Source organism: Bos grunniens, chromosome 1, assembly GCF_055505025.1.
Source record: "Bos grunniens cultivar Pamir isolate PY7600 chromosome 1, Bosgru_T2T1.0, whole genome shotgun sequence".
In the NCBI taxonomy this organism is placed as follows: domain Eukaryota; kingdom Metazoa; phylum Chordata; class Mammalia; order Artiodactyla; family Bovidae; genus Bos; species Bos grunniens.
In genome coordinates this window covers 154,621,141-154,637,259 of record NC_141165.1, presented here as the reverse complement: position 1 = coordinate 154,637,259, position 16,119 = coordinate 154,621,141, and the positions used below count along the sequence as shown (strand labels likewise).

The 16,119-nt window shown below is 41.9% G+C and overlaps 1 protein-coding gene across 34 annotated transcripts in view; it reads left to right on the top strand.

Moving 5' to 3' along the window:
• Window positions 1–314: 314 nt before the first annotated feature.
• Window positions 315–16,119, top strand: part of SYNJ1 (synaptojanin 1) — a 94,597-nt gene continuing 78,792 nt past the window's right edge. For 19 of the 34 annotated variants that reach the window (XR_015168450.1, XR_015168451.1, XM_086413260.1 and 16 more), the window contains exons 1-2: window positions 315–4,032; window positions 5,096–5,241. Coding sequence is in view for 32 of the 34 variants with exons in the window: in XM_086413260.1 (XP_086269386.1) it covers window positions 3,518–4,032; window positions 5,096–5,241 (661 nt within the window). In the remaining 2 variants the exon portion in view is untranslated. Of the gene's footprint in view, window positions 4,177–4,805; window positions 4,906–5,095; window positions 5,242–16,119 lie in introns of all 34 variants that reach the window. The other 15 variants (XM_086413318.1, XM_086413333.1, XM_086413399.1 and 12 more) reach the window with 5 other exon arrangements.

The window sequence follows — 16,119 nt, the reverse complement described above, 5'->3', positions numbered from 1 at the left end:
CTGAAAGAAGCTATTAAAGATAACAGAATCGGGTTGTTAACATTCCGCAAATTTACCAAATGCTTTCTAGCATTTTTGATAAGGAAATCCAGGAAAAGTAGGCTACTATTAATATACGTGGTAGATATGTCAAAATTCATAGCTTGTAGCATATGGTATATTTTTTATGTTATTGGGGTAATCAATCATTTCTAAAGAAACAACAAATATATATTTCAACCTGATATAGGGAATTGTCCATGGGAGAATAATTTGGTCAAAACCCAACATTTAAAAATCACGTTGGGTTTTTTTTTTTTTGGCATGTGGGATCTTAGTGCCCTGACAAGGGATGGAACCCATGCCCCCTGCACTGGAAATGCAGATTCTTAACCACTGGACCACCAGGGAAATCCCTAAAAATCATAGTGCTTGCCTTCAATTCATCGAAGCTATGGGAGCTGTCTTAAACATCTATCGGGTTGTTTTACTGATCTCAGTTTCTCTCCTGATGGAAAGTTACATTGTCTTATATAGCTGTCTGTGGCTGCTGTAACAAATTACCACAAACAGTGTAGTTTAAAACAGCAGAAATTCATTTCCTCACAGTTCTGGCATCCAGAGGCTTGAAATGAAGATATTTGCAGAACCGTGCTCCCTTCTAAGACTCCAGGGAAGAATCTTCCCTGCCTTCTGGTGGCCGCTGACATCCCTTGGCTAGTGGCCACATTGCTGCAGTTGCTACCTCTGTCTTCATACTGTCTCTGTGTGTGTAAGTGTGTGCATGTATGTGTGTAAAGTCTCCCTCTGCTGTCTTATAAGGACATTTGTGATTGCATTTAGGGAATACCCAGATAATCCAAAGTAACTTCAAAATCCTTAACACAAACATATCTACAGAGACTTGTTTTCCCCATAAATTAATATTCACATGTTCTGGGGGATGTGGATATCTTTAGGAGGTAGTATTTTTCATTCAACCACAGGCCTCGCTGTTCATTTTCAAGGGTCAAGATTTTGTCAGCCCATCTCCCTAGGCCCTTAGGACTTCACTGAGAAGTTTGTATATGCCATTTAACCTGTATTTTAAAGTCAGCCCATTCCAAACTTCAAATTTGGTGACAATTTGGCCAGCTACTTTCAAGTGTTGTAATATAGAAGTACAAATAAAAGACAAGATAAACAAGGAGTGACGGTTTTAAAAAGTCACTGATAAAATGGCACTTATGTTTTTAAAGAATCTGCCTGCAATGTAGGCAGACCTGGGTTCCATCCCTGGGTTGGGAAGATCTGGAGAATGGCTACCCACTCCAGTATTCTTGCCTGGAGAATTCTATGGACAGACCGTGAAGTTGCAGAGTCAGACATGACTGAGCGACTAACATAAGTATGTTTTTAAACCCTGAGCATGTGCTTATTTCATGACTACAATGATCTGTTTTGAAAGGATTTGGTAAAGCTGTGGCCTTCTGACAACTCTTGAAAAAGAGTCCAGTCTAATTTAAAGAAAAAAGCAGCAAATCAGACCCAGAACCAAGAAATGTTGACCTAAATGTCCTTAGTTGAAATCCAAAGGAATCAGGAATAGGCAGATCATTGAAAAGAACCTAGCACTGATATGGAGTGGGCAAGTTTGGTTGGTGGTCCCAACCCTACTTCAAAGTGAGTAATTTTTTTGTTTGTTCTTTCAATTTTTAAAAAAAATTTTATCATCACACTGAGTAATTTTTAACAAGTTAACTTTTCTGGGTCTCAGCTGTCATAAAGAAAAAGAACAACTTGCCAGCATCATACTCAACTACATCAACACATTTCCTGAAGGCATAACCTTCCATAAGTTTTTCTGGTGCCTATCTATCTGCTGTTCCTTTGGGGCTATACAAGTAATATACCTGCTGCTGCTGCTAAGTTGCTTCAGTCATGTCTGACTCTGTGCGACCCCATAGACAGCAGCCCACCAGGCTCCCCCGTCCCTGGGATTCTCCAGGCAAGAACACTGGAGTGGGTTGCCATTTCCTTCTCCAGTGCATAAAAGTGAAAAGTGAAAGTGAAGTCACTCAGTCATGTCTGACTCTCAGCAACCCCATGGATTGCAGCCTACCAGGCTCCTCCATCCAAGGGATTTTCCAGGCAAGAGTACTGGAGTGGGGTGCCATTGCCTTCTCTGAGTAATATACCTAGAAAGGCAAAAAAGAAAAAAGTCCACTCTCACTCACTCCTATTTCATTTTTCTCTGTCCAGTGCAACCTCCAATCGAAATGGATTCTTCTGGTTACTTCCCGGTGGTTCAGTGGTTAAAACTGGCTGCGGTTTTAACAGCCACATTCAGTTCACTCCCTGATCTCAGGGAACTAAGATCCTGCATGCCACAGGGTGTGACCATAAAAGAAATAGATTCTTCTGGAGAGGGAAAAAAAAGCAACCATGGACCAGTAGAGTGTCTTAATGAGTTTAGTTCTGAGGCTACTGTTAGAAAGCACTGCTGCTGCTGCTGCTGCTGCTGCTGCTGCTGCTAAGTCGCTTCAGTCGTGTCCGACTCTGTATGACCCCATAGACAGCAGCCCACCAGGCTCCCTCGTCCCTGGGATTCTCCAGGCAAGAACACTGGAGTGGGTTGCCATTTCCTTCTCCAATGCATGAAAGTGAAAAGTGAAAGGGAAGTCGCTCAGTCGTGTCCGACTCTTAGCGACCCCATGGACTGCAGCCTACCAGGCTCCTCCATCCATGGGATTTTCCAGGCAAGAGTACTGGAGTGGGGTGCCATTGCCTTCTCCAGTTAGAAAGCACTACAAAGAGCAAAAACAGTTTTTCTAAGGAGATGGTACTAAATGAGAGAAATCCCCTCCGGTCCTCAAACTAAACCCAAGTGTCTTTGCATATTTCCTTCCATAAAAGAAGTGGTTTCTTTGCTTATGATTTATAGCTACTTTGGTATCCTGAAACCTGGTTTCAGCTTCTTTAAAATGGATGAAAAAATGTTAAGTCACATGACAGGGCCTGGAGGAGAAAATGATCTTGTGCAATACACTAAATTTAAATTCTGCTTTTGTTGTTAATAAAAACAAGAAGGGGAAGGGGCAAAGAAAGAGGAAAGCAAGAGGAAATGATTTCCCGAGGTGCGGAGTTCTTTTGAGTTTATTCCAATTCCTTTTGACCCTGTGGGTTTTGACTTCATTCCCAAGTTTAGGTCTATTAAGTGGAAATGGACTGAGAAGTCCATAGGGCAAACTGATGTTATCCAGGAAGCATGCTTTGTTGAAAAATGAGGATAGGGTGAAATGATAAGATGCCCTGAGCTGTGAAATTACACGGTTGGCGAGAGCTATTCGCCATCGGGTGACGACCCAGAGCTACTGCCTGGGCCTCAGTACGGCCGTGTGGAAGTCTCGAGATCCTGGCTTGTGATTTCAGACAGCAGACAACTCTTTTACGGTGCTCCTGAGAGCTCCAGAACACACAAGAAAACTGCAGCAAACAGCTGTTCCAAAGCGGGCAACCAGCTCTTCTCCTGCTACCTACCCAGACGCCGTGAGACACCATGGACAGCTCTTCAGGCGCTGCCCGCTTGGCCGGCGTGCTGCCGTCCCCAGGCCTAACCCCGAGCCCGTTAGGCCGGTGCGGGAGGCGGGGGGTGGTCCTGACACCCTATTGGGGCAAGCCCCCGAAGTTTTTCCTCAGAGTCCCTCCTCGGCACCCCAGGGGAGGGTCGGTAAGCTCTGAGGAGACCAAGCGAGGGCAGGCGGGGGAGGCCGCATCCTCGCTCTCCCGGCATCCTCAGCGGTGGGACCTGCAGCCGCCGCCTGGGGAAACACGCCGCCCGAAGCGAAGGTCGCTGCGCGCGAAGGCGGCGGGCAGCTCACGGCTAAGCGACCCGCGAGGGCAGTCAGGGAGTGGGGCGGGACCTCCCACGACACCCCGCCCCTTCCCCGCTAAGGGGGCGGGCCTTCCGCCCCTCGGCCGCGGCGCAATGCGGAAGAGATGGACGCGCCAGAGCGGAAGTGACGGTTGCGGCGGCCGCGGCCGCGGAAGGAGGAGGAGGAGCCGGAGGAAGAGGTGAGACAGCCGGCCTGTGGGGGGGCGGGGAGCGGCTGCGGCCAGACCCACCCGCTGCGGGGCTCGCGGGCCGGCGCTTCCCGGAGCAGTCTCCGCCTCCGCAGCCCGGGCGGCAGCGGTGAGCGGCCACCGCCGGCAGCCCGGGTACGGGAGGGCAGGCAGGGTGGGTGGGGGACCGCCGGGTTTATGCGGGGCGCCGCGCCGGGCGGAGGGATGACTGAGGTGACAGCGGCTGTCAGCGCGCCTGCCCGCGGGAAAGGCAGCGAGTCCGTCTGAGCGCCGGGTCGTCTCTTCTGGCGTTTAATGGAGGGATGGGGCTGCTCAGGCGCTTGCGTCCTGGCCTGAGAAGGAGCCGCTTTCCGGGCTGTCGACGGCCCGGGACCCCCCGAGGAGCCCCGGTCCAGTCCCGAGTCTTCACTCTTCTCCCCACCCCGGGTGGCCATTGATATTTACCGGCCCCCGGACCCGTCAGCGGCGGTGCCCCGGGCTTGGGCTTGTGCGGCTTCTCTTCACCGCCGCTCCCCGCCCCGGGAGCTCCTGTGGTGTCGGATAATCCTTTCCCTTCTCTCACTCCTAAGGAGCTTTGAATCAGCCCTGTTCACCTTCCTTCCCACCTTCGTCTCCTCCCCCGCGCCCCCCAGCCCAGGGGATCGGTTTGAAGTTTCCGAATCGTTTTCCCTTTCAAACGGCAGTGAGAAATCCCGAAGCAGAAAGCTGATAAACCACTCCCGAGCGAAAATAGACTCATTTTTTTTTTCCTTTTTGGTAAACAGAAAGGGGAAACTCATCTTAACCAAACCGTTCTTGGAACTTGGAGTGATATGAGAACCCTGTCTTGCCTTGCTGTGAGACCGCTTTCCCTCTTGCTTTTCGGTAAAAAAATTAAGTGACGACTTATCTTTTGGAATAAACCATTCTGTCCCCGAGCTCTCTCCGCACCCCCTCCGCTCCACCCCCCCCCCCCCCCCCCATCAAAACCTAGCAGGGGAGGACTTCGGGATGGCTTGCAGTCCTTGCTGCAGAAGGAAACATTAGCTTTATTTGCTTTGCTTGATTTTCACAGGGCTGCCTCCGAAGAAAGGAGAATGGCGTTCAGCAAAGGATTTCGGATCTATCACAAATTGGATCCCCCACCTTTCAGCCTCATAGTGGAAACCAGGCATAAGGAAGAATGTCTCATGTTCGAGTCTGGGGCTGTAGCGGTGCTCTGTAAGTCTTCTCTCTCAACCCAGCTGATCAGGATCTGTTTGCTTGCAATAATTCAGATTCAACCTTTTTTTTTTTTTTTTTCTTTTTTTCAAAAGAAGATTCTGATAACCCCCTCATTGTATTTCACCTCACAGGTCATGCTTTTATTTCCTTTTAACCAGACCTTATTGTTTTTCAAAGTTTTCTTTGCCTGCTGCAGGTTTTTGATGAGGGTGGGGAGACATGCCAGTTTGGGTACAGATTTTTGCTTTCTTGGGTTCTGCTGCTGCTTCTAAAAGTAAATCTTTCTTTCCAAAAAAATACAGTTGCAATGTATAGCATATCATGTAAACTTGTAAAACAGATTGCTTGACATTTTTGCAGAATGAACAGAATTTCTTATACCTGATATTTGTTTAATATTTTTGGAATATATTATGATGAGGCTCTTATATTTTCATTAAGAAAATTTTAAACAACCTTTAAAATTTCATGTAAGGTAGGTGCTTGATTTCATATTGGTTAAGAAATTATTTTGATAGTTTATTTTAAAGAAAAGGACTACTGCAGCACAGGAAAAATAATAGATTAGTAAGGTTTGGGTTATTTTGTGGGCAGATGGATGAGATTAAAAATATAAATATTAATTTGAATATTACATTTTTTAGTATAAGATTTTGACAGGTAACTTCAGTTTGGGATTATTTCAAATGTGATTATTGTTAGAGGCTTTCTTGTGATAACTACTTGTTCTATATTATGTTTTTGCTATGTAGGATCAATTTGGATATTGGTCATATTTTTAAAAGTTAAAAATAACATTTGAAAGGCATACTTACAACTATAAACCCATGAGCATTAAAGTTTCTCCAGATTTGGTAGGGAAAGGCTGAAGACTGTAATATTTATATACAGAATATTAACATGCAGAATATTATGATCAGTTAAACCTGATCTTAATACTCAAAAATAATAAAATTTTACCCTGATTGTGGACATAGTGACATAATGGAAAATCTTAAGCCAAGAACAAAGTATAAGAAATACGTATTTTTTGGTAAATACAGTAACATGGTTTTAGTGAACAGGAAGAGGTTATATGTTTTCTAAGAAACAATTAGTAGCATGTGTTACAATCAGTCAGGACTTAGTTCGTTTACATTGTTATTTATACTTAAATCAACCAAACTGTTGCTTGCTACAGTGTTAATTTGCAAAGTATGTTTCTTTGTACTACAAATCTCATACTGATGAATTCTATCTAGATCAAAGACTGTCTATAGGGAAAAGGTTTGTCTTAGCATATGAAACACTTTTCAGCTGCTTGTGTTTTGGTGGTTTCCTAATTTGTCTAAATTCTAAATGTTTCTTTAATGGTGATTGTTAGTAATACTAGGAAGTCGAATTTCTGGCTGCAAAGTATTTATTACCTATAGGTCAGGAAGCCTAAGGATAATCTTAATTCCAAACCTCCAGCAGTCCTCTTTTATGCCAAATAATGGTTTAAAAAAAAAAGTTAACTCCCCAGCTATCCATTTTGGCATTGCTGGCAGTGTGCTCAGTTGTGAATGACTCTTTGTGACCCCTTGGACTAGAGCACCCCAGGCTCTTCTGTCCTTGTAATTCTCCAGGCAAAAATACTAGAGTGGGTTGCCATTTCCTACTCCAGGGGATCTTCCCCACCCAGGAATTAAATCTGCATGTCTTGTGTCTCCTGCATTGGCAGGCTTATTCTTTACCACTGCGTCATCCAGGAAGCCCATTTTTTAAGTTAGTGTTCATAGTAAGAAAAAGAATATTAAAAACATTGTCTTTACTACTAATTAACTCTCTTTATTTTCATTAGCTTTAGACTGTATATATAAGTAATGGTTTTCAGGAGAAGAAAACTTTGAATGTTGCCTCTCTCTATAGAGCTCACATAAATGGATATTTAATTTTCTGAGTATGTCATTAGCTTTTCTATTGTAAAATTTAATATTTAAAATATTAATATTTAAGAGCTAACAGACCTTTTTATAAATCATTTGACTTGTAAAATTGACATTCTAGTCTGAATGCTACCAAGATGTGTACTGTGCTGTAGAATGTTCATTTTTAAAACCTTCACTTTTTTTTGAATACAAAAAAAAAAATGTACCCAGGGAATTGTGCTGGGAAAATACTGACTTGTTCTATTTATCTTCATCTTTCTTAGCCCTTTGAATTTCAGTGCATCTTGCATGTTAATCTACCAGAAGAATCTTCTAAAATCATTTTTGATATTTAACCAAAATGTTACCCCATTTTTCAGTAAGAGTAAGTTCAAACTCCTCAGCCTGTCAATTGAGGCCTTCCATCATTTGGCCCCACCCCATAATTCACTGTTGACCTCCTTTAAGGGAGACTGGTGTTACCTTAGCACCCTCCCAAAGTATTGTTCTTTTTCCAGCCCTCATCATCCTTTCTTCCTGGAATGATGGAATGCTTTTTTCTATCTTTCCAGTCAAAGCCAGTCAGTTCCAGCTTCAGGAGTCTTCTTCCTTCCAGAAGAATCTGCCCCACCCACCCCCTCCTTCTTATTCTTGTCTCTTCCTTCCCTGAATCTTGTGAACTTTAGTCTTTATCACAAGGTGAATGCTTTTTTTGTGCTGCCTTCATTGCTCTCTGTATGCTTGTATACAGTGGTGGAAGTGATCCTAGCAGGACTCAGCCTTCTGGTACCCAAAGTTTATGACTTCTATTGGCTCCAGTTGTCCAGCTCTAAAGTTTAAACTGTTAGACATCTTAGGCCATACATATCGTTAAAGATTAGTCACTTACTTTTCTTGGCATAGGCCAGAAGTGCCATGAGATACCCACCATGAAATGTCGTCTTTCCAATTACTGGCATACGTTAAAAAATAGGGTGCTAGTGAAAATCAGTTCCTGGATCCTCTTAGGGCCTGGGTATCCACTAATCAGTCCAGTCCTGTCTTCATGTTGATAAAAATGTTAAATCAGTCCTGATACTACGACTTAATCAGTCAGTGAACCAGTGTCTTTCAGCTCTGGATGCACATTACAATTTACAAATAGTGATGCCTGGGCTCCAGCCAGAGGTTCTGATATAATTAGATTGCGATGACTGTTTTTGAGCATGGTTTATGTAGGCTTTCTTATGATAGATTATGGCATAACTTTTCTGGCTTGCAGATTTTATCCAAAAATGACCATGTTTCCAGAATTTTAATGCTGTCGTTGTCTACTGTGGGGTCAGAATGGCACCCCACTCCAGTACTCTTGCCTGGAAAATCCCATGGTGGGCTACAGTCCATGGGGTCGCAAAGAGTTGGACACAACTGAGCACACACACGTACATGGCGTCAGTAATGAATTTTCTTAGAACTCAGCCTGAACCAAGTGCCGATGTTCCCGTAGCACTTTCAGTCTACGGGAACATCACAGAACGGGAAACTTGAAGTTTCTGTGTCTCAGTGCTGCACTCCTTGAGGGAAAGGCCCAGATCTCATTGTAATGTTTGTATCCCTAGTGTTTAGTTCAGTATCTTACCTGTATTGCAGAATAAATGATTATTAAATAAGTGGCATGGGGGAAGACTTACCTAAACTATATTATAGTATTCTGTGTTGAAAGTGTTGTACCTTTTCGTATAAAATTGATTCTGTATCTTTTAAAGAACTGCTGGTTGACCAAATTGCTGATTTAAAACACATATATTAACGTTGTTTGGATTTGTTACTGAAAAATTCTGTTGGAAGTTTTAACTATTAGCATTAACTATTAACCACATCATTAAGGTTTTTCTGAAATGCCAGTTAAAATCTGTGATGAATGTTGTTTATAACTTCATAAGTACGATTAACAGTTTGTTTTAAAATTACTTTTCTATTTAGGTAGAAAAACATTTTGTTATTTCTTTCATTGCATGTATTTAACAACCTTCTGAAACATTCTTAGATAATAGTTAATATGCTTTTTAGTAGCATGCTCATTTTTAGTGTTAGTCGTTTTTTAAAATTACCAGTTCAGAAAAATATTCAGTTGAACTGAAAATTTGGTGTCTGTGGACAGTGACCCAGGGTATCAGCTGTGGCTAGTATACTGTGCTGAAACAGCATAAGCAGCAAGTGTGATGGTCAACAAGTTATAACACTACATATTTCTTCTTGGAACTAATGTAATGTAGTAAGAGATAAAAGAAGACATCTGTCAGTTTTGTGTGGAGTTCAGTTTTTCTCCTCTTTATACGGTTAGACACATGAAAAGACCATCACGAGGGAAGGACAAGTAGCCAGTCAGACAGACAGATGCATAAAATGCACAGGCTATCTTGTTGTTTTTCAGCCCATCTCATGTTTCTGTAAAGGGAAATAATTTGCTTTATAATTGTATCCTAAATAGAAGATGGAGTAAAGAGAAGGTCAGCCCAGAGGAAATGGAGGATGATGCTCAAAATAGAATTTATGAATCACCTGTTTAAAAGATGGGGATGTAAATTGTTGATATAAATTCCTGACTCTTAAAAGGAGAGCTTCTGTTCTTTGGTATCACATGCTGATGTGGTAGGAAGGATTAATTGCTTTTATCTGCCTAGTGGCAAGATTATTTTCAGGCCTTAACTCTGGACATAGTTTTACCCCAGGCTGTTAGTCTAAGTTTTTTGTCTACCTCATTTTTTTTCCCTCTCTTTTGTCTTATCATGGAAACATGAGCCATAAAACTTTAGGACAGTATTCTCCAGATCTCTGTCACAGAACGTGAAGTGAAACTGCATACTGTGAAGGAGTCATAACTGCCATTTACTGAAAGTTACTCTGCTAGTCCAACATTAAGCCAGAGGTGCCTAAACTCTCTTGTCTCATGGCATCTTGGGGTCTCATTAAGTTTTTAACAGCACCCTTAAGTCACTGTTATGTTCATTAAGTAGTTAGGTCCAAATAATAAACATTTACATCCCAACAACTTTAGTAGCTGTTTGGAAAAAATGATGCCAAGAAATTGAAAATAATTTACTTTGTTCGTAAATAACCACAATTATTTACTCAAAGTTTGGGGTGCCTGCTAAGCACTGAACAGCTTTTCAAACCTTGGCACCAGATTGAACTGAACAGCACCACCCTCATTGCCTGTTCCGCATTGACTTTGGAGTGGAAGTGTTTTGTTTTGTTTTGTTTTTTAGTCAGAGAAACCACTGAAAACCCAGCTGCCCAAAGATATGATGTCATAAAGGAATGTACTGCAATCAAATGTTAAAAACTCTAAACCACCCTAGTGTAATAGTTTGGGCAGTTCTTAGCATGTAGTGAGTATTTCCGTGTTTCCTTCCATTTAAAATATCCTTCATCTCTCCTGGGAGTTTGCTGAAGTGTCCTGGACCTTCTCAGCATAGAGTTTAGACTGTGGCACTAGACTTGCTTTATTTCATTAAATTCTGTGGGTTGTACTTTTATCCCCATTTCGAAAAAGTGGAAACTGAGGCTTGGAGAGATTAAATAACTACTCCAATGACATAGTCTTAGCATTTGCTTTTTCACCGTAATTATTATTTGGGCTGCTGTTAGGGTGGTGGTTATTGTTTGGGGGGTTGAGGAATGAATAGCAAAAAGACAAGAATGCCTATAGAATTTTAAAGTTGAGTGAAATGGGCAGCATTTTCTAACGAGGGAAGTGTTAAACCTGCTGTGTTTTGCCTACAAAGTATTACTATATAAGGGAAAAAACATGGTTTGATTTAGCATTAGGTCATTAAAAAACCAGGTTTCTTTGCCAGGCCAAGTTAAATGTCAGCTTTTAGAATTTTGGATGACAACTGTGGTAGGTGGTGATAAAAAGCAGTATCCATAGTTTTTTCTTTTTTTTTAATTGCCACATGCTACCAGTCACCATGATTGCCCTTTAGATAAGTTACAGTGCTTTATCTTTTTTTAAGAAAAAATTTCAAGCTGAAAGAAGTGACTTTTTTATAGTTGACTTTTGCTGCACAGAAAAATGAATTTTAGACTTGTTAGATACGACTTTATGTTAGGGTTGCAAAATTTCACTTTTTTTCTGTAAATAATTTTTGGAATGTTCATATTTAATAAAAAAGAAAGTAAATAGCAACTTTTAAATATCAATGCTTAAAAAAAGAAAATTACCCTTCCTCCTCCATCCTGGGCAGCAGGGTTGTTCAGTGGCTCAGTCGTGTCTGACTCTTTGCGACCCCATGGACTGCAGCACACCAGGCCTCCCTGTCCTTCACCAACTCCCGGAGTTTGCTCAAACTCGTGTTCATCAAGTCAGTGATGCCATCCAACTGTTTTGTCCTCTGTTGTCCCCTTCTCTTCCTGCCTTCAGTCTTTCCCATCGTCAGGGACTTTTCCAGTGATTCAGTTCTTCTCATCAGATGGCCAAAGTATTGGAGCTGTAGCTTCAGCATCAGTCCTTTCAATGAACATTCAAGACTGATTTCCTTTACTAGCGACTGCTTTGGTCTCCTTGCCGTCCAAGGGACTCTCAAGAGTCTTCTCCAATACCACAGTTCAAAAGCATCAGTTCTTTTTTTTTTTTTTTTTTAAAGCATCAGTTCTTTGGTGCTCAGCTTTCTTTATAGTCCAACTCTCACATCCATACATGACTACTGGAAAAACCATAGCTTTGACTAGATGGACCTTTGTTGGCAAAGTAATGTCTCTGCTTTTTAAAGTGCTGTCTAGGTTGGTCATAGCTTTTCTTCCAGGGAGCAAGCATCTTAATTTCACGGCTGCAGTCACCATCAGCAGTGATTTTGGAACCCAAGAAAATAAAGTCTGTCACTATTTCCATTGTTTCCCCATCTATTTGCCATGAAGTGATGGGACCAGATGCCATGATCTTAATTTTGTAAATGTTGAGTTTTAAGCCAGCTTTTTCACTGTCTTTTTACCTTCATCAAGAAGCCCTTTAGTTCCTCTTTGCTTTCTGCCATAAGGGTGGTATCATCTGCCTATCTGAGATTATTGATATTTCTCCCTGCAATCTGGATTCCAGCTGTACTTCATTCAGTGCAGCATTTCACATGATATATTCTGCATATAAGTTAAATAAGCAGGGTGACTATATACAACCCTGATATACTCCTTTTCCAAGTTGGAACCAGTCCGTTGTTCCATATCCGGTTCTAACTGTTACTTCTTGACCTCTATACAGATTTCTCAGGAGGCAGATGAGGTGGTCTGGTTTTCCATTCTCTTTAAGAATTTTCCACAGTTTGTTGTGATCCACACAGGCAAAGACTTTAGCAGTCAATAAAGCAGAAGTAGATGTTTTTCTGGAATTCTCTTACCTTTCCTATGGTCTAGTGGATGTTGGCAGTTTGAACTCTGGTTCCTCTGCCTTTTCTAAATCCAACTTGCACATCTGGAAGTTCTTGGTCCACATACTGATGAAGCCTAGGTTATCCTGTTGTTATAACATAGGGCTCATAGTAGTTCCTGGGCTTCCCAGGTGGCTCAGTGGTAAAGAACCCGCCTCCCAGTACTGGAAACTCATGCTTGATTGCTGGGTCAGGAAAATCTCTTGGAGAAGGAAATGGCAGCCCACTCCAGTATTCTTGCATGGGAAATCGCATGGGCTTAGGGGCCTGGAGGGCTATAGTACATGGGTTTGCAAAGAGTCAGATACCACTGAGCAACTAAACAACAATAGTAGGTCCTAAGTGCTTTCATTTTTTGCCACTTAAGTTTGCTATAAGAAAATTAAGGGTGAAGGCAAAATTTCTGTCTCACTGAATAGTAAAGCCTAATTATGTGACCTTTTAAAAGAATATTTATTTATTTATTTATTTATTTGACTGCACCAGTTCTTAGTTATAGCATGTGGAATCTAGTTTCCCGACCAGGGATTGAACCTGGGTCCCCTGCATTGGGAGTTCAGTTTTAGCCGCTGGAGTACCAGAGAAATCCTATGTCTCAGATTTTCTAAATTGTCCTTAAAATATAGCTTAATGGTATAACAGGATCTGGATTTGTCCTCCCACTTTATATAATAACAACAAAACAAACAAAAAATGTGAAACAGTTGTCAGCTCTTGAACCACAGGCAGCACAAGACACTGATCCCTGAGAGAAGGGAAACAAATGAGGTGATTCTTGTTTGTGGGTTGCTGCCTTGAGAGTTTCCAGGCTACAATAGCATCAGGAGGAACCCAGACAAAGCCTGGCAGTCTCCCCGAATTGAGACAGAGTAGGGACTTTGGGGAAACTGGGGCATCTAGAGTTCTCAGGACTGAGTACCAGCATAAGGATATCTGCACAGAGCTCCTGAGATGCATGGTGGGTTCCACGTGGTCCCTCAGCTGAGTTCTGTTTGGTACCAGTGTGAGAGGAAGCTACCAAGACCGGGAAAGAAGCACCCAAAAGGAGCCAGCAGAAAAATTCCTGGTGCTCACCCAGGTCTGGGAATAGGTCATGGTCCAAACAGCCAGAATTGAGAAAGCTGTTTGGTTTGAGCACCCCGAGAGGGGTATATATTGGTTCATTAGTGGGCCCAAGTTGCTCTCAACCACATGCTGCTCTGGTCCTGCCCAACAGGCTTCAAAGCAACACCCAAAGGGATCAAACTGTTTGCAGATAGTTTCCAAATAGCTCAACTGTATCACAGAACACAGTTTAGCACTGTTCACAGGAACACAAAGTGTATATACATATATCCAGCATTCAACCCTGTAAATTTCACAGTGTCTGGCATTCAATTAAAAATTACCATGCATGCAAAGAAGCAAGAAAATATGCCACATAACGAGAAAAGTCAATCTGTAGAAACAGATGCTCAAATTAATAAGAACATTAAAACAGCTATTATAAATATACTCCGTATGTTCAGGAACACAAGAAAGAATGAGCATGTTAAGGAGAGGTATAAAAAATGTGAAAGACCCAAATCAGACTTCTAGAAATGAAAACAGCAATGTCTGAAATGAAAAAAATACACTGATAGGGATTAATAGATTAGACTGCAGAATAAATGAATGACAAATTTGAAGATGCAATAATAGACAACTCAAATGAAACATGGGGAAAAAGACTTAAATAGATAAACAGAACATCAGAGGGCTGTGGGAAAATCTCAAGTGGCCGGATATATACACATGGGCTTCCTTGATGGCTCAGCTGGTTAAGAACCTGCCTGCCAATGCAGGAGACACAAGAGGTACAGGTTTGATCCCTGGGTTGGGAACATCCCCTGGAGGAGGGATTGGCAATCCACTCCAGTATTCTTGCCTGGAGAATCACATGGACAGAGGAGCATGGCAGGCTACAGTCCATGGGGTCGCAAAGAATCGGATATGAATGAAGTGACTGAGCACACACACATGTATATATAGTTGGAATCCTAAAAGGGAGGGGTGGAGCCGGGAAATATTTGAAGAAATTGTGGCTGATAATTTTCCAAAGTTGATGAAAACTATAAATCCACAGATCCTAGAAGCTAAATGAACCATAAGCAGAAGAAACATGAAGAGAAAGAACTACACATGGTCAAATTGCTTAAAACCAGTGACAGAAAAATTCTAAAAATAATCCAAGAAAGAAAAAAGACATATGTGTAGAGGAATGAAGACACGAATCATGATAGACATTTCTTTAGAAGCAATTTAACCTGGGACTTTCCTGGTGGTCCAGTGGTTAAGACTCCACACTTCCAGTGCCGGGAATGTGGATTAGATCCCTGGATGAGCGGCTAAGATCCCACATGCTGTGCAGCATGACTCAAAAAAAGAAAAAAGAAACAGTCCAACCCAGAGGAGAAAGAGCTAGGTCTTTAATGAGCTGAAATGGAAAAAAAACAGAAGAATAATGAAAAAAAAAACAAAACAAAACCCAAAACCTGTCCATCTAGAATTCTGTACTCCATCACAAAGAAAGGTGATGTAAAGACTTTTTAGATGTTCAAAAGCCAAAACAAAATGAGCTAATTATATGAATAGCGATTTAGATTAGTATTGCTTTTCTTTATATCTAGTGCCAGTATTTTCAGAAATTCTGAGTTTATAAAGACTGAGTCAGTTTTGTTAATTGTGTATATGTGTGTGTGTGTGTTATTTGCTTAGTTGTGTCCGATTCTTTGTGACCCCATGTACTGTAGCCCTCCAGGCTCCTCTGTCTGGAATTTTCCAGGCAAGAATACTGGAGTGGGTTGCCATTTCCTTCAACGTGGGAATCTTCCCGACCCAGGGATCAAACCCAGGTCTCCTGAATTGCAGGCAGATTATTTGCCACCTGAGCCTCCAGGGAAGCCCATTTTGTTACTTAGTTATGTTTAAACTCTAAACTTGAAAGATGCAGAAAGAGTGGAATGGACTTATGCAGTTGGGGTTAGCTTTGTAAGTAGAGTGCCAGAAGGAGGTTTATCTGTAAAAAATTGTGTATCATGTTTTGATGGTGACACAGTTGCTTGAGATTTTTAATAGTTGTTAATAAGAATTTGTGTTTTATCTTTTTCCACTAAAATAGGTTTTGCCTGTTTGCCTATAATGTAAGCCATTGTTATCCCTCTGTAATGTTCTACAGTATGAGCAGAGCATTCATGTTGGCATACATTTCGTAGCCACTGAACTAATAGAATTACTGTGAGTGCATTTGGAGAGATGCATTAACTCTCCCTCGTCAACTGGACACTATTTAATTACTCCCACATTTCAGATTGAAAGAATGTATGTGCCCTTTACACTCCTAGATGATTCTGAGATAACTTAAGTCAGTTAAAAGTAAAAAGAGGGACTTCCCTGGTAGTCCAGTGGTTAAGAATTTGTCTACCAATGCAGGGGATGAGGGTTTGATTCCTGGTCAGGGAACTAAAATCCCACATGCAGTAGGGCAAGTAAGCCTGTGCACCGAGACTGGAGAGCCAGCCACTCTAGAGCCCAGCCCATGCACCGTAACAAGAGCAGCCTGGCGC